Genomic DNA, 15,493 nt, shown 5'->3' with positions numbered 1-15,493 from the left:
AAGCACAATCTCTGAATGCCAGTCACGTTTGGAGTGAAAGCCTTTAACTGAAAATGTCTTGAGTATTAAATGAGCTTGCCTATGTGTCAATTCATTGAGAATACAGATTTATCTTCAATGGAAGGGAATTAATAGGGTGGGTCATGGTGTATGAGCAGACCAGAAGCTGTCCTGGTCCCCTCAGTTGCATCACTTCCATCCTCCTGGACCAGCCACGGCAGAAGCACATTGAAGCCAATGACGCCAACGACGCCAACGTACCCTCTGCACACTGCCCCTGCTCAGGCAATCAACCACACCCACAAAGTTATCAAGGACTGAGCAAGCACCGAAAAGAAAATAATAAAAACTCAGCTGGATGCCTTCTCGTACTTTACTTTCAAACTTTGCTTTCAAAAGTAATTTCAGCTATTTCCAAACTTTGTGTAGCTACGAGTCAACCCACGCCATCCTTTTTAGTTGCTCTTCTCCCAAACCAGTTAAGTAACGCACCCCACAGATTCAAAAGGGACAAAGTCAAGTCCCTGGTAATAAGGAAAGAGAAAAAGGTATGTGAATCCTCAGACTTTCAGTCAAAATATAGAGTCTAGACATAAAGTTCTGATGGTAACTAGTGGGTCTTTGCCTAAACTATTCTCCAAAGTGACTGATATCAAGATATACAACCTAGAGCCCCCTGATAATGAAGTTAATTAACATGACATTTGAGAGCATTACTCTGTGTTGGACACTGAAGATGAAAGGATAGAATAAGGCTGCTTCTCCCCTGCCCATCAGTCTGTGACACAGAGGCAGGGTCCCGCAGGAGGCAGGAGCACAGGCTCTGGGTCAGGCTTCATCTGCTGAATCAGAGCCGGAATGTGGGCACATTCCTTCATCTACCAGTGCCTCAGTTTCTCTTCTGTTATGCAAGGGCACTAACAGGACCACTCTCATAGGGGTACTGTGAAGGCTACTTGGGCTAATACTGTAAGGCTCTCAGAATAGTGCTGCCACAAGGGAAACACTTGATACAGGTTTTGCTGTTGTTAGTGCTACAGTGACACTGTGTACAGCAGACTAGAACCCTTCCAGGTCTTTCTGCACCATCCTCTCACCTTCCGGTGCCGTGTCAGACAATGCTCCACTGCTATCCACAGGGTTTTCATGGCCAATTTTGTCGGAAGTGGGTGGCCAGGTGCTTCTTCCTGGTCTGTCTTAGTCTGGAAGCTCTGCTGAAACCTGTGCACCATGGGTGACCCTGCTGGTATTTGAGATACTGGTGGGGCAGCTTTCAGCATCCTGGCAACACAGAGCCACCACAATATGACAACTGACTATGGTTGCCTGACTGGGAAATGAACCTGGGCAGCAGGGTGAGAGTGCCGAATCTTAACCACTAGACCACTAGGGCTGGCTAAAATAGCAGCCACCTCCACCACTTTCACCACCATCTCCTCCACCTCCCCCTCCATCTCTGCCACCACCACCTCCATCATGATCATTACCATCTCAACAGCCTGTAAGACTCAGCCCCAAGGACAGTATATTATCTAATATGGGGCAGTTTGGAGACACGACAAAGATGGTTCCCCTGGTCCTCAACGAAAGAGTCCCAGTTGGCTTGAAGATTCATTTCCACAGGCTCTGCTGACCATTGTCCCTAACCCAAGAAAACATGTGGCAGCTGATTCTGGCTCAGAAGGCATTTTCTCCTCCCGACTCTAGGAAGGAAGGATAACTTATTCAGAAAAGCAGCAAGATCAAGACATCTTGCTCTTTGGCTAGTGAGACAGCTGAATCCAGGGGGCCAAGAGTACTGCAAACCATAAAACTAGTGTTGTCTGAAAAAGCGTATGGGCATTAAAATGTCATGGCTGTGGGCCACAAAGAGGCTTCTCAGAGCAGCCTGAAAGAGTCCCTTCCCATCCCCACCTTACAGTTACCCGACCTCACTGTATGCATCTTTGTTCCAAGAGAAAGAAAAGGCATTTCACTAAGAAAACTCCAAACTATGAATTACAGCCTAAAACATAAAGTATGCTAAATCCAGAGGCCATGGAAAGAAGGCAGGAAAATTTGGACAGGAGAAAAATGGGACAAACAATTTCATATTTTTTTGTCAAAACCTTCGTTTAAAAAACCAATGAACAAACTAAAATGTCCCACTCTTCTCTTGAAATAAGGATTTCAATCTTACTAGCCAGGGCTGAAGCTACATCAGAACAAAGCAGAGGACTTTTTTCTCCGTGATCATCTACCAATAGCATTATGGGAAATAGGACAGAGAGGCTGGCTATATATATGCCAGGGGAAGGGAAGTGAAAACCATGAGTCATCTTGCTATCTTTGAATATCAATGGGAACAGAAGTCCTTTCTGGACTGACCACGCTCCAGCGAAGAATGTTCTGGCATGCAAGTGGGCATTGAGGAAATCCGCTATGTGCGGACACACCATAGAGAATTCAATCACCCCGAGCCCTCACCAAGTCCACACAAGGCCCCAGTGGCCGAATGCCTCCCTCTGCACCATGCTGGCCCTGACGCGTGGTGTTTAGGTTCTCCTGGGCCAATAACATCTGGTGATCAGTGCGCGTGCACATCATCACACCACTGAGGCTGAGCCTTTGATGGGTCTCCAGAGAGCTCAGGACAGAACAATTTTCAGGGCAGACAAGACAACTCAAGTCAGAAAGGAAGAAGAGGGAGCTGAGGAAGAAGAAAGGGATACAAGAGGCGGGGGGAAGATATGTAAGTGGGGAGGGACTGATAAGGCCCTCTGCGTCCCTGGAACCCACAGATGCCACCAGCGGAGCTCGGCTATGCTCAAGCCACATGCACAGTACGCTGATTCCACTTTATCTTACTCCATCTTCCCAGCACTGAGTGGCTTTGGGACCTTTGGGACTTAGGGGCAAGTCATTCACTCTACTGGAGACTTCTTATAGTGACAGGGTATAGGAAGCAAATAATCAAGAAATCTCATGTGAGACAAAAGGGTAAAAACTTATAGAAGATGAAAACTTTTGTTAAGTCGATTCCATGATGGTCATTTTGTTCATTAACAGGATGTCTGCTTTTTTTTTTTTTTTAACAATAGGCCACATTTAGTAAAACTCTTCCCCCCAGTTTTAGCAGCACAAACATTCCTATGGACAGACTGAAAGTTATACAATTAACTTTTTATAGGCAGGGAGTTTAAAAATCCTTTGAACATGTTTAAACAGCATTTATTGTTTTCCTGGAAGTTTAAAAAAACAAACTTTGTGGGGCAGTATTTAATCTGATTTTCAAACCATTAATGATATTGAGTAGACACATATATTATTATATAAATTTCTTTGCAGAATGTGCCTTAAAACGTTCCCTAATTTTAAAACTACTGAACCATTTCAGAAGTTTCCTTTGATTCTCCAAGCTGTATAATTTGATTGAACAAGAACCAGATGATACTGGGCATTTGCAGGCAGAGTGAAGACAGCAAGTAACTGTGGACCAGGAGGTAGGAGCCCTCACTTCTCACCTTGGTGCCAGTGCTTAAGAGCCACGTGGCACCAGACAAGCCACTACATCGTTTCTGGGCCTCAGTTTCCAAATCTGTAAAACAGGAGGAGTGACATGTGCCTGGCTTCTCTACCTGGCTGCCATGAGGACCCTGACTAAGAAAAAGTGAAAGCCATTTAAAAACCCTAAAGCCCCATGAAAACAGAAGGCAGAAGAACCATTCTTCAGCCTTTGATTGCTGTTTATCTGATCTCTATGAAATTGACCAGCCCTCTGTGTAACTCCCAGACCTCCAGGGAGCAGTAACGGATTGCCGCGTCCCCTGTGGGCCCCAGCTCCACTGCAGCCCACTCCTCTGGGGGGCAGGGCTTGGCGGCCAGCTTCGGCACAGGCAGGCCCTGTCTGTGCACTCAGATTATGTACCCCACTCTGCTACAGCACACCACTGCCAGCCAGGACGAGAACAGAGAACCTCCATCAAATAAAACCTCCCTCTGAAGAATGAGAAACAGTTTTAGAGTATACACATTTTCACATAGCATTTAGGCCAAAACACATCTCAGAAATGCAAGATGCGTCTAAACTACACGTAACCAAATAACCCACCACAAAAAACTACCCACTGTAAGACCAGATGGTCTACAAAACACTGCAGACTTCTGGAAGTCAATGCCGACTAAGTTCAGATTTCCTAAATGTTTCCTATCTCACACTTTCATCTCTTCGTCTATATTGTCTGGGTATCTACAGAGAGCAGCAAAAGACAAAAGATAAGGAAGTCTGGAAATGTCAGAGTCCAGTTAGGAATCACGGGTTTGGAAAACTCTTGTCAGGAGAGAGGAAATTAGGCATTGGAAACGAAAGGGCACAGGGGAAGTTCTGGCCGTGGTGTAGATTTGTCCCCAAGGTGGAGTATTCAGAAACCCAGAATGACTCACTTCATTATGCTCCAGGCAGTAGATCATCAGCTCAGAAAGAATGACCACACCGGTCCTTCCCACCCCGGCACTGCAGTGGACGACGATCGGAGGGTGCTGGTTCTTGGTGCCTTCCAGCATGCTGTTGGTATGGCGACGGACCGACTGGATCTCCTCCAAGTAGGCTGCCAGACAAAATGCAAATCTTGTCACCAAAGTCCTACATGGCTTTGCATACAAGTGAGGGGGGCGAACCTGATGGTGAATCTTTCTTTTTCAAGTGATGATAATTTACACTTCTTACAAGACACTAATTATTGGCTGGTACCCACTGTAGGGTCCGGGATCCAGAAAGGACCAGCTGGGAGTCAATTAGGCCAGGGGAGAATTTGTTCTTTAAATTAAATAGTTCTTTTTTAAAAATTAAATTCTGTTTTCCCCTCTGCAAATCCCAAAGTCCCCCAAGCAGATGATTCTCGACATTACTTACAGCAATTCCTACTATTAACAGACTGGGATCAGAACACCAGCGAGGTCCCCTTGAAACGACCGCCTGTCAGAGCCAATTTCTGGTGGGAAGAGCATCCATCTGCCCCTTCTTCCTTCCCCTCACTGAATGAGTGAATGTCAACTGAGGCTTGACTTCAGTTTTAGATTTTAAAATAGACTTGTGGGGGGGCCTGCTTTTCAGCTGGGATTCCATGTGGTTATGTGAGCAGCTCAAGATGAGCCCCCCACCCCCTTGCTTTCTGGAGGCAACATGGCTGCAGGGGGAGGGGTGGTGCCACCCCCCATCCCTTCCAACATCTGCCTGGCTCAGCAGGGCCGTGCAGGGGTCTGTGCAGTACGCCAATTGGGCACAAATGAAAAATTACAGCAATACAAGCCTTAATGACTTTTTTTTTTCCATGATCATGGAAAAAAAGGAAAAGTATATAAATGTAATCCTCAAACAGTTCAAGAACCAGAAAAGGTCAACTGGTAATTGAGATTTTGTAGTAGTTAGCTCAGGGGAGAGCAGATTTGAAGATTCTTGATACTCAGAAAACCTCATCCTAATGCAGCGATGTAAAACAAGGGGAAACACTCAGGTTCTTGAAGGGGAAAAAAAGTGAGTTCACACCATTCTAGTAATTTAAAGGTATCTGTTTACATACAATTAATAAGAACTCCTATTTTCCCTTATAACCATATCTAATTACAAAGTCATTTAAAGTAGTTTACCAAAAAAACCCTATTACCACCCTATTAAACCCTAGGACCACCACCACCAGTAATGTAAAATGAAGCAAAAAAGAGGGAGAACAATCTGAGATGACTAGATATAGTAGTGGCTACTGGGTGCCAACAAGAGCTAAATACTGTGCGTGGAATTCTCTTCATGATTATTCTGCGAGTAGGAAAAGAAATTAGGCGACTGAGCATTCTCTGTCTGACAGAAGGCAATGCTCACATACGAAAGACAAGGCTTTTCTTGTGCTAAATTTAAGAACAGAAGTAAAAGGAATATTGATCAATAAAGCAGATGCCACCATCAAATGGAGTTTCATGAAACACAGAGAAACTGGATTTAAATGAATGCTTTCTCTAGCCATCATATTAATAGAGTTCCTTAAGCTGTAGCTCAGTGAAGACACTTGGAGGCCAGAAGACAATTTGGCATAGGTCTTCTGCATCCAGGTAATCTAATACAAACATGAGCAAAAACCTTTTTAAATTCTTAAAAATCTAGAGAGCCAATGTTTCTAAGACCCTGTTCAGCACACTTGTCCTGAGTTTCTTAGAAATGTAAGTTAATAAATATATACTGTTTAAACGTATTCTTTATATTTTTCAGTAATTTAAATTGGCATTCCTTAAATTGGTTCTGAATTAAAAGCTGTGACTAATTTTAACCACCTTTTGAACTTAATCTTCTATCAGAGGTATTGCCAATCAAACTGATTTTTTTTTTTTTTTTTTTTTTTTTGGTGAGGAAGATTGGCCCTGAGCTAACATCTGCTGCCCATCTTCCTCTTTGTGCTTGAGGAAGATTGTCACCGAGCTGTGCCAATCTTCCTCTATTTTATATGTGGGATGCTGCCACAGCATGGCTTGATGAGTGGTGTGTAGGTCCAAGCCTGTGATCCAAACCTGCAAACCCCAGGCCACTGAAGCAGAGTGTGTGAACTTAACCATTACGCCACCAGGCTGGCCCCCTGATTTACTTTTATTGTTTCCATTTGCTGCGTCTTGGAGAAAATTCTAATAAGTCAATTACATAGCAAAAGATTACCAGAAAGGAATAAACAGAACACTGTTATGAGGAAAGAAAGTTCTGCAAAGGTCACGGCCCTCCTTATTAATATTTTGAGCTACAGATAACCGTTTGACCTCAAAAATCACTAACCCTCTCTAAATCTTGCTCTAGATCCATTGATTCCAATCATCTTTCTATTTTCTAGTTTCAGTGTTCAACTCCTCAAGTACCATTGTCACTCTAATAGGAAATTGGAACTTGTGAAATGGTACTTTTAGGTACTTGAAAACTTAGTCTCACTCTCTTCTCCACCCCGCTCCCATCTAAATGTACATCAAAATAAAATCAAGGTTTTGACATTCTCCAACATCCAGAGGATGGTTCCTTCGTGGTGGTCACAGGTCTTCCGCCAGCTGGAGAGTCAACAACATAGCAGGTATAACAGATGTGCAGAGAGCCCAAGGGCCTCCTTCTGAGCTGGGTAAGGAAGGAATGAGGCTTCTCCACAAGTGCAGGACATTTATGCGAACACGTGAAGAGGAAGAGAAAGCACTGCGGCCACCAGACGACAGTGTCAGATCATAACCCCTGGACTGTCGTCATGGGCCTTTCTCACGAGACTGTGAGTGCCTTTGAAACAGACTGTTTCATCTCTGGGTTCTAACAGCCCAATCCAGTGCCTGGCACATACTGGGCACATATCCAGTTTTTGACCTTTCAAATAAAACTCTGAGTATAATCTGGGTGAATTCGTTTCTAAGATACCCATATCCTGAAAAAACATACAAAACTTAATGAATGCAAAAATGGCAGTTGCAAAAACTACAAGTTGACTTCAGTAATTCTCGGTGTCTTAATCACAGGTATGAGAAAGTACTCATTCGGATTTACGGCTGTAGGGAAATACAGGGCTTGTGAGATGCAAACTTCCAGGAGAAATAAAAAATAAGTGTTTTCTTTATTGCTCTGTGGTTTTTTGATTGCGGTAAAATATACATAACATAAAATTTACCATATTAATCATTTTTAAGTGTACAATTCAGTGCCCTAAGTATATTCACAATGCGGTGCAACCATCACCACTATTCATTGCCAGAACTTCTTGGTCTTCCCAAACAGAAACTTTGTACTCATCAAACATTAACTTCCTGTTGCCCCTCCCCACAGCCCCTGGTGACTTTTATTCTACTTTCTATCTCGATGAAGCTGCCTATTCTGGGTACCTCACATAAGCGGAATCACACAATATTTGCCCTTTTATGTCTGATTTATTTTACTTAGCATAATGTTTTCAAGGTTCAGACATGTAGGATGTATCAGAATAGTTCTTTATTAATGAGTAGCTAAAGGTCTAAATCAAGTAGAAACAATTAGTTCACCAGAGTTTTAGCTTATTTGCATAAAACAGAAAGAGAATATGATAAATGACATGTATTAGTCTTCTCTGTTCTACACATATGATATGAAGGGACATAAACTTCAATGTCATAAAACTTTTGCCACTTAAGAAAAAGCATCCTTTCTTTCCATTTCACCTCCAACTGATAAGACCATTGATGCAGTTGATCAAACCTCAATTGGGAAGAAAAAACTTACACAAAAATCCTTGGACATCCTCTGGGCAGCCATGATCAGGCCAGTCAGTATATTGCAAATGCCACACGGTCCTTTCCTGTCCAGACAAAAGGTGCTTGACCTTCAAGCCGGTGGTTGCATAGCAACCAGAATCTGTCCGGAACTTTGTGGTGACCTTAAACTTGCCATAGGTGGCTGAGCTGTGCTTGGAACCCAGTTTGGGCCAGTATCGGTGGCTCTTGGTTCGTCCACCTTCCTGAATGACACACAAAAGCAAAACTAGAAATAAGTCAGGGGAAGCGCTTATCCTCTTAATCTTGAAAGCTAAAGACAGAGGAAAATGCTAATAGCTTCTAAGTCACTAACTCAGTAGCACTGTGCAGTGTCTATCACAGAATAGATCCCATAAATTTTAGCTAAGAACAATAGTAAGATTTACAACGGTATTGTATTATATTAATGGAAAAGTTAACAGATTCACAACTGAGCTGCAGTTGAATGTTAGAGAGAAGAGCCGGTGCTAAGTCCAGAGGCAGAAACAAGCGTAGTGTGTTCCACAGACAGAAAGGTCTTCAGGGTGGCTGCAGTCTGGCGGGTGCTGGAGAGGGTAGTAGAGAGGAGGGCAGAAAGGCCTCCCAGCCACGGTAAGGACTTTGGGTTTCATTCCATGGACAGTGGGAAGCCAATCGAAGGTGATGGAGTGACGGATTCTGGCAATCGTTCTAGGTCATGCTTCTCATTTCTGACATTCATCCCAGGTGCCTTCTGTAATACTACACTGACTACTGACTACTGATGCTGTCTCTATCTTCTAGTGTCAATCTCACATTTTTTTTCAGCCTGACCCATTTGTTTTAGTTCAATCAACAACTCATACAGAGAGCTGGTTACACCCCTTTCTGTCTCCCTTAGTTTTATAATCTTTCCTGAGGGTGTGCATTTGCAACCATTTACAAATGGGGTCTGTTGTTAAGTTTGCAGGCTCAGGTTTCAGCTCAAATGCAATCTCCACAGAAGGCCCTTGGCTGCCCAGCTAATCTAAAGTTGCCCCCCACTGGCACTCAACCCCATCACCTGGTCCCATTTTCTCCATGGCACTTACCTCTATCTGAGCTTACTTTATTTGTTCCCTTTTTACTGTCCTTCCCACTAGGATGGAGCCCCCTGGGGCAGGGATCATGCCAGTCTTGTTTACCCCCCTGCCCCTGAGGGTAGCACAGATGGTACCCTGTATTAAGCAGAATGAATCCCTTACAGTGAAGCAATCTGGAAAGGTGATAAAACTATTCTAGAGATTTTAAAGAGACTTTACTCTTTGTAGGAAGGTCAAACAGTAGGTCAGCCTAGAGAAGTACAACTGGCTTTAAAGGGCTTGAAGTCCCTTCACCACTATCTTCTAATGAGCTGTTCTGGAAAAGCAACTGCTCAGAACAGTCAATGAAGGGAATAACAACTTTTCTCTCAGTTCTCTCTGTTCCCCATGCTTTTAAAACTGTTAGGAAAGAGGTATGCAATACCATAGATATTAGTAAAAGACAGATGAAGCTAGTCCCTTCAATGACTTCAAAGCATAAGCTAAAATTTAATGAAAGGAAAAAAAGGAAGTTGTTAAAATAAAAACTTAAAAACGTGACAAGAGAAGAAACACAAAACTTCTTCCCCTAAATACAGCAAGCTCCAAGCAAATTGCTAGATTGACTGGTGGTGCACGCCAGTTTTTATAACACCACGTAGAGTTCTCTGGTTACAAAGGAAAAACTATGTTTGACCTGGCAAAGGAAGAAAAAGATTTCTTTTTTCTCTCCCCAAAGAATAGAGACCTCTACAGGGACAACAGCTTCTGGTCTTTCTGCAGCTGATAACCACGATGGCATGTGGAGCTGGTCATGCCCCCGGGTTGGGAATATGTGTCAATTTACCCAGAGCAGCCCAAAGTTCTCAGATTCCAGGGGAAGGATTATTGCTTTGTTTGGCACACGAACGTGAGCCGGCTGAACTGAAGTTTGGTTCGTTTTGTTTGTTCATTTGATTTTAGTTCACGTCAGTTCAAGGAAAAGAGTTAAAAGCTGGATGAAAATGGGAGGCGACAATAAATTGTCTTTGGAAAACAAAACAAATCTATGTGGAAGTAAGAAGAGAAAATAGATGAATGCCAAAGAGAAAAGGATTTGCAGAGAAATGGAGCTGTAGTAAGGAGGATGGGGCAGGAAAGTCACCAACGTGAAGCCCGTCTTCTGGCCACCCCGCCCCCGGGAACAGACAGCCGTATGCACAGCCATTCCTCTTACCTCTTCTGCGGTGACCATGGCGATCACATTCGCTCCCTGCTCCCACACCATCTGCCAGAAGTCGTGGCATGTGTGTGGCAGGGGCCCCTGAGTGGCTATGTAGTGCCATTCTGCCCCACCAACCACCACCTGGAAACCAAGAAAAACATCAGTGAATGAACCTCAAATCCAGGACAGAACTACCTGCTGACCACAGGTCCATGTGTATCCACCTGAAAACCTTGGATAAATTTTTTGGGGGCCAAATGGGTTACTGCCATTAATCAAAAACCCTGAGATCAAGATTGCTAGTGACATGTTCTAACATGAAAACACTTTTTGCCACTCGAGCCTATTAAAATACACCTAAGCTTTTTTGCCTACAATCCAAAGTAATTACGTGAAAACCAGTACATATTAAAAATATATACATATATACATAGAGAGGGAGACATATATATCCATACCCAAAATAGTACATGATTATACGTGTATACAACCTAATATAATTTGTTACAGAAACAATAGCTATGCTTCCTATGTGCACGGCAGTCTGATAATTTCCATTCCTTTCTTTATTCTAGTCTATTTTATTAAAATAAAAAGACCCAAACTGGTCCTGATTACTACATTGATTTCACCCTCCCACTACTATATTGTGATCTGCAGTTTGAGAAACAGTGCTCTGGGGCATCCTTTTAAACAATAAAAAAGTCTACTATGGAATAACACCCCTTTGGGAACCATGTCTTTCTATCGCTGACCTGATATGAAGTGTATGATAAACCTCCGTTGTACTTGCTCTTCTCTGGTGCCACACACAGTAGCGGTGTTATGAATGCACTTAAGTCAACAATACGTGATATTTTACCATTAACTTCCCTTTGTGCAGTACTACAGTGTCCAAGTGAATTTGGGAGTCATGAGATGATTTTGGATAATAAAAGGATTACCCCATACAGCTCAGGCTGATCTTGGAAGGATAATTCTGGAGCTATCAATATCAGTGGCAGAGAATCATAAATAAGAATTTGTGCGCCAAGTGTTAAAGGTCATGCTACCAGGCTGAAACAGTGGCCTTTGGAGAGCTTCTTTCTGTGTTCTCTTCCACTCCTGTGCCTTGATATTGCAAAATCAGGCCCCCTTCCACATCCACCAGTGCAGATCTCTAGATAGTTCTAGGAGCAATGAAGTGATCATTGTTTGAAACTTTTTCCCCTCATTTATTTTATGAAACTATATGCTAACTTGATTCAAACGAAAACAATGTCGGTTATTGTCTCATTACACAAGACATGTTCAGGTCAAAGCTGGCAAGCAAAATCTATTTTCCAAGTACTGGTGGGAGATAACATTCATATATTTGTTGGCTGGCTAGGAGTTTGGTTTATCTGTGGAATTGTGATTTTAAACATTAGCCTCTCTGGCACCCAACCTATAGGAACCATAAATACTTCCAGAGTTTGCTGCGGCCTGGGGCCTTTCGGCATATTCCAAGTATTGACAGGAGGGTATTAAAAAGCGCATTAAAAACACAACAACCAATGCTACTGAGGTAGATTTCACAGACGTGATTCCACCTCTGGAGCAAATAAATTTCTGTTCTGTGTTAATGGCTCTTGGAACCCAGGGAGAAAACATTGGAAGATATACAACTCTATTCCAAAAACACAAAGACAAGTTCTTGCAAGCTCTATGGGTCTATTAAACGCACCCATGTCTAACCCAGATCCACAAGATGAAATGTGGGCCTCGGAGAATACTGAGGAAGTAACGCTTCTGTTAACAATACCCCATGGGCACAGCTGATGCAGAGTGACAGCTTTTTCCAGGGAGCAGATGGAAAATGGTGGAGGAGATTTGGCCAAAAGAAGAAGACAGTATAATATAACCACGTAAGATTTTCATAGACATTCTATCAAGAAGCAGCTGTGTCACCTGCATCTTTGTTTGAGTACATTATTTTGGTCATTGTTTCACAATCTAAAACTAAGCCCATGAAACTCACTGTTGTCATTTTACTTCAGAGTTTCCTGGGGTTCACTTTTTATTGTTTTAGTTCTCACTCTAAAAAATAAGAATAAAATGCGCAATATGATCCGTGATAGTTGCTCTTTCATATTTCTTTTGACAGTACTTTCTGATACATATATATATATATATATATATATATATATATGTTTATCTTTGCTCTATGTACAAAAACACTACACCCAATCAAGGTATACTTTTCATATTCTGTATCAAAATCATTTTAACTGATACATGCGCCAGACATCTGGCTATATTTTAGAGGCTCAAAGGAACCTACCAATGATTCTTATAGAGTTAAAAAGTCCAATGAAGAAAGAAAATAACTCTGGACAAAGCCAGAAACAGGTTTCTAAGGCTACTGATCACGACAGACTATACTGTGAACTATGTATTTTTAAAAACATCCTGGAACAATTGTTTTAACATTACTATATGAACAAATTCTCCCACTTCAGAGCTCTGAGCAAATGGCGACTTTCTAAACAAACATGTTCTGTTATTAGGGACACTGAGAAGGTGAGCTATTTAGGGAATGTTTAACCGTATGTACGCTTTTATCCATAACGCTAAATTCTACCTAAAGCAAAGCTGACACATGAAATACTATATGAAAGACTGAGATGTGAAGGGTGGAAGTATCTGAAATAGAAACAAAGATTTAATGCCACTAATGCACTGAATAATTTAGCAAATCCTGCAAGATTCACTGTCGACCACACCTTTATGGTTTACGTTTAAAGGAGTCCACTCCTCTAAATATCACGCAGCTGGAAAAGGCATCACCTGTCACATTACAAGGGAGAACGGAAGAGTTCCTGCTGCTCTTGAACATCATAAAAACTCCAACGGCAGAAATACAATCTCTGTGACTTCCACTCTCCATCATCCGCTAATTACAAACCAAAAAGGACAATCCTCAGCTTTTCCTGTAGGTTTTAGGGAGTGGACCGACCCACAGAGAGAAGAGAAAGTTAAATCCTGGGTGATGAGCCAGCTTCAGAAATAGCTGACCTGAGGCTTCCCCGGAAGCTGCGAGGCTTCCCTCTCTCTGCAGTGGCAGGCATGCCCTTCCAGTTGCCTAAGAGGAGCACAGAAGTTCAAAAACACTCCCCTCAGGGTCTGGGGACAAGCCAAGACGCACAGTTGCAGCCTGGACGTTTTTTTCTCCCTGCATTTTCACCGTGAACCCAGCACTCCCCTTTCTCACCTTGATATGGGAGGCATTGATGTAACCTGTGTTATTTTCTTTGGTCGGTATCAGCTCCACTCGGTTCTCCTCGTAGGGCACTACTTCTCGGATTCGGCTGCGCTCGGCATTTTCTGGCAGAGCCGCTGTGCTGAAAATGCCATTCGCCTTTTTCTTTGGAATTTGCTCATATTCTGTGAACACCATTCCCTCTTCTAGCTTCTTCTTCAGGGTTCTGAACTGCAACAGAAATTAATCTTCAATTCTCCACATTATTTTATCCAAAACTCCAACAAAACAGCCAGATTTCTTTAAATATTTACAGTGATAGCGTTAATAAACAGTTTCAAAATGTACAACGAGAGCTTGATTATTTGTTCTCGTTATTGACCATATCGCTAATTTCTCTTGTCCAATAACCAATCTCCTTCTCGCTCATACCTTAAACAGAACAAATCTGCAAGACCAGGCAAGAGCTGAAATTCAAAATCAGTATTTTTGTTATTAACACCTCTGTTTAAAGTCCTAGTGACAAGGAGATCGTTAATCATAATTATCCAAACATTCTTTTCTCCACTTACTTAGCTGTTTCTCCTGAGCTAAACTTTAAGATGATATTGGTCCACAGTTCTCTTGTTCAGAGGATTAGACCCTCCACTCCTTTTATTTTTCCCATGGCCAAACTACTAATTACAATAACAAGGTATAAACTGGATTAAAGGATATCACTAAAGTTTCTTCTGGCCCTAAAACCCTTCTAATGCTTCATAGATACTGACAGAAACCTAAAACCCTCATATTATGAGCACTCTATGAAATTTACACGACCTGTTCCTTAACCTGACAGAAATTTCAGGGACTGCAGGAGCACCTTTCTTCGCCTCTAAAACCACCATGAGACTTCTCTTTGCTTTTCAAAACCAAAGTCATCACAATGCATTATCCCAACAACCATAAATCAGCCACATTTTATAGACAAATAAGAAGACAGCCTATTAAAAGAATTCTATAAATGTTTGGGTAAAATAACCAGTTCCTAATAAAGATTAATCGTTCACAAAAGTCGCAGAAATGGAGAGTTCCAGTAACTGCTTAACTTCCTCACTTTTGGAAAAGAAAAAAAAAAAACAGCCCCAAAGGAACTGAGTGACTTGACCAAGGTCACAGAGCATGTTAGGGGCTGGTCTCTCTCAAGCATCACTGCACCAGCTTGACAGAGAGACACGGGATGTTGGAAAGGATGGACTTGATGCAGCACAGACCAGGTCTTGCTCATTTCAAATCGAAGAATTAATTCATCACACAAAGCTTCTGCTGGCATGTTTGGGCAAGGAGAGAGCGCTGGAATTCTAAGACGACAGAGAATGAATCACATGTTTGACAAGCCCAGTGCTTACCCTCTCGTCCATGGGAACTCGGGTGGCATCGACTCGACTCTCTTCCCGCCCCGAGACCCGAGCAACCGAGAGTCCATTCAGTGCCGCCAACATCAGTGGCCTCTTCTGCGCCTCCAGACCTGCCATCTTCTGCTTCTCTAGATTCTTGTGGCAAGAAAAGGCATGTTCTCATTGTTTATAATACCAGTAGAATGCTGGAATGTGTTTTAATCTCCCCAAATCTGTAACTCCCCAGCCAAGGAATGCAGACAATCACCATTTGTACGGCAAATTCAAACAGAGCCTTCCCGTCCCTCCCATGGGCCTGAGGAAGCCGGTTCCTGCAGGATTCTGGAGCTCTTATTTAAAAATGGATGGATGAATGAACAAACAAACAAATTAGAGCAAAGACTCC

At 42.6% G+C, this 15,493-nt stretch overlaps 1 protein-coding gene across 3 annotated transcripts in view; it reads right to left on the bottom strand.

The window, feature by feature from the left end:
• The window catches only part of PTPN14 (protein tyrosine phosphatase non-receptor type 14), a 173,959-nt gene that overhangs the window by 8,378 nt on the left and 150,088 nt on the right, over positions 1–15,493 (bottom strand). For all 3 annotated transcript variants that reach the window (XM_023640732.2, XM_023640733.2, XM_001488273.7), the window contains 5 exons: positions 15,100–15,243; positions 13,724–13,942; positions 10,504–10,632; positions 8,237–8,471; positions 4,423–4,586 (listed from right to left, as the gene is read on the bottom strand). In XM_023640732.2, coding sequence (XP_023496500.1) covers positions 4,423–4,586; positions 8,237–8,471; positions 10,504–10,632; positions 13,724–13,942; positions 15,100–15,243 — 891 coding nt within the window. The remainder of the gene's footprint in view (positions 1–4,422; positions 4,587–8,236; positions 8,472–10,503; positions 10,633–13,723; positions 13,943–15,099; positions 15,244–15,493) is intronic.

The sequence above is a fragment of the Equus caballus genome, chromosome 5, assembly GCF_041296265.1.
Source record: "Equus caballus isolate H_3958 breed thoroughbred chromosome 5, TB-T2T, whole genome shotgun sequence".
NCBI classification, from domain to species: domain Eukaryota; kingdom Metazoa; phylum Chordata; class Mammalia; order Perissodactyla; family Equidae; genus Equus; species Equus caballus.
The sequence above is the reverse complement of the archived record's forward strand: the minus strand, read 5'-3'. Positions and strand labels throughout refer to the sequence as shown.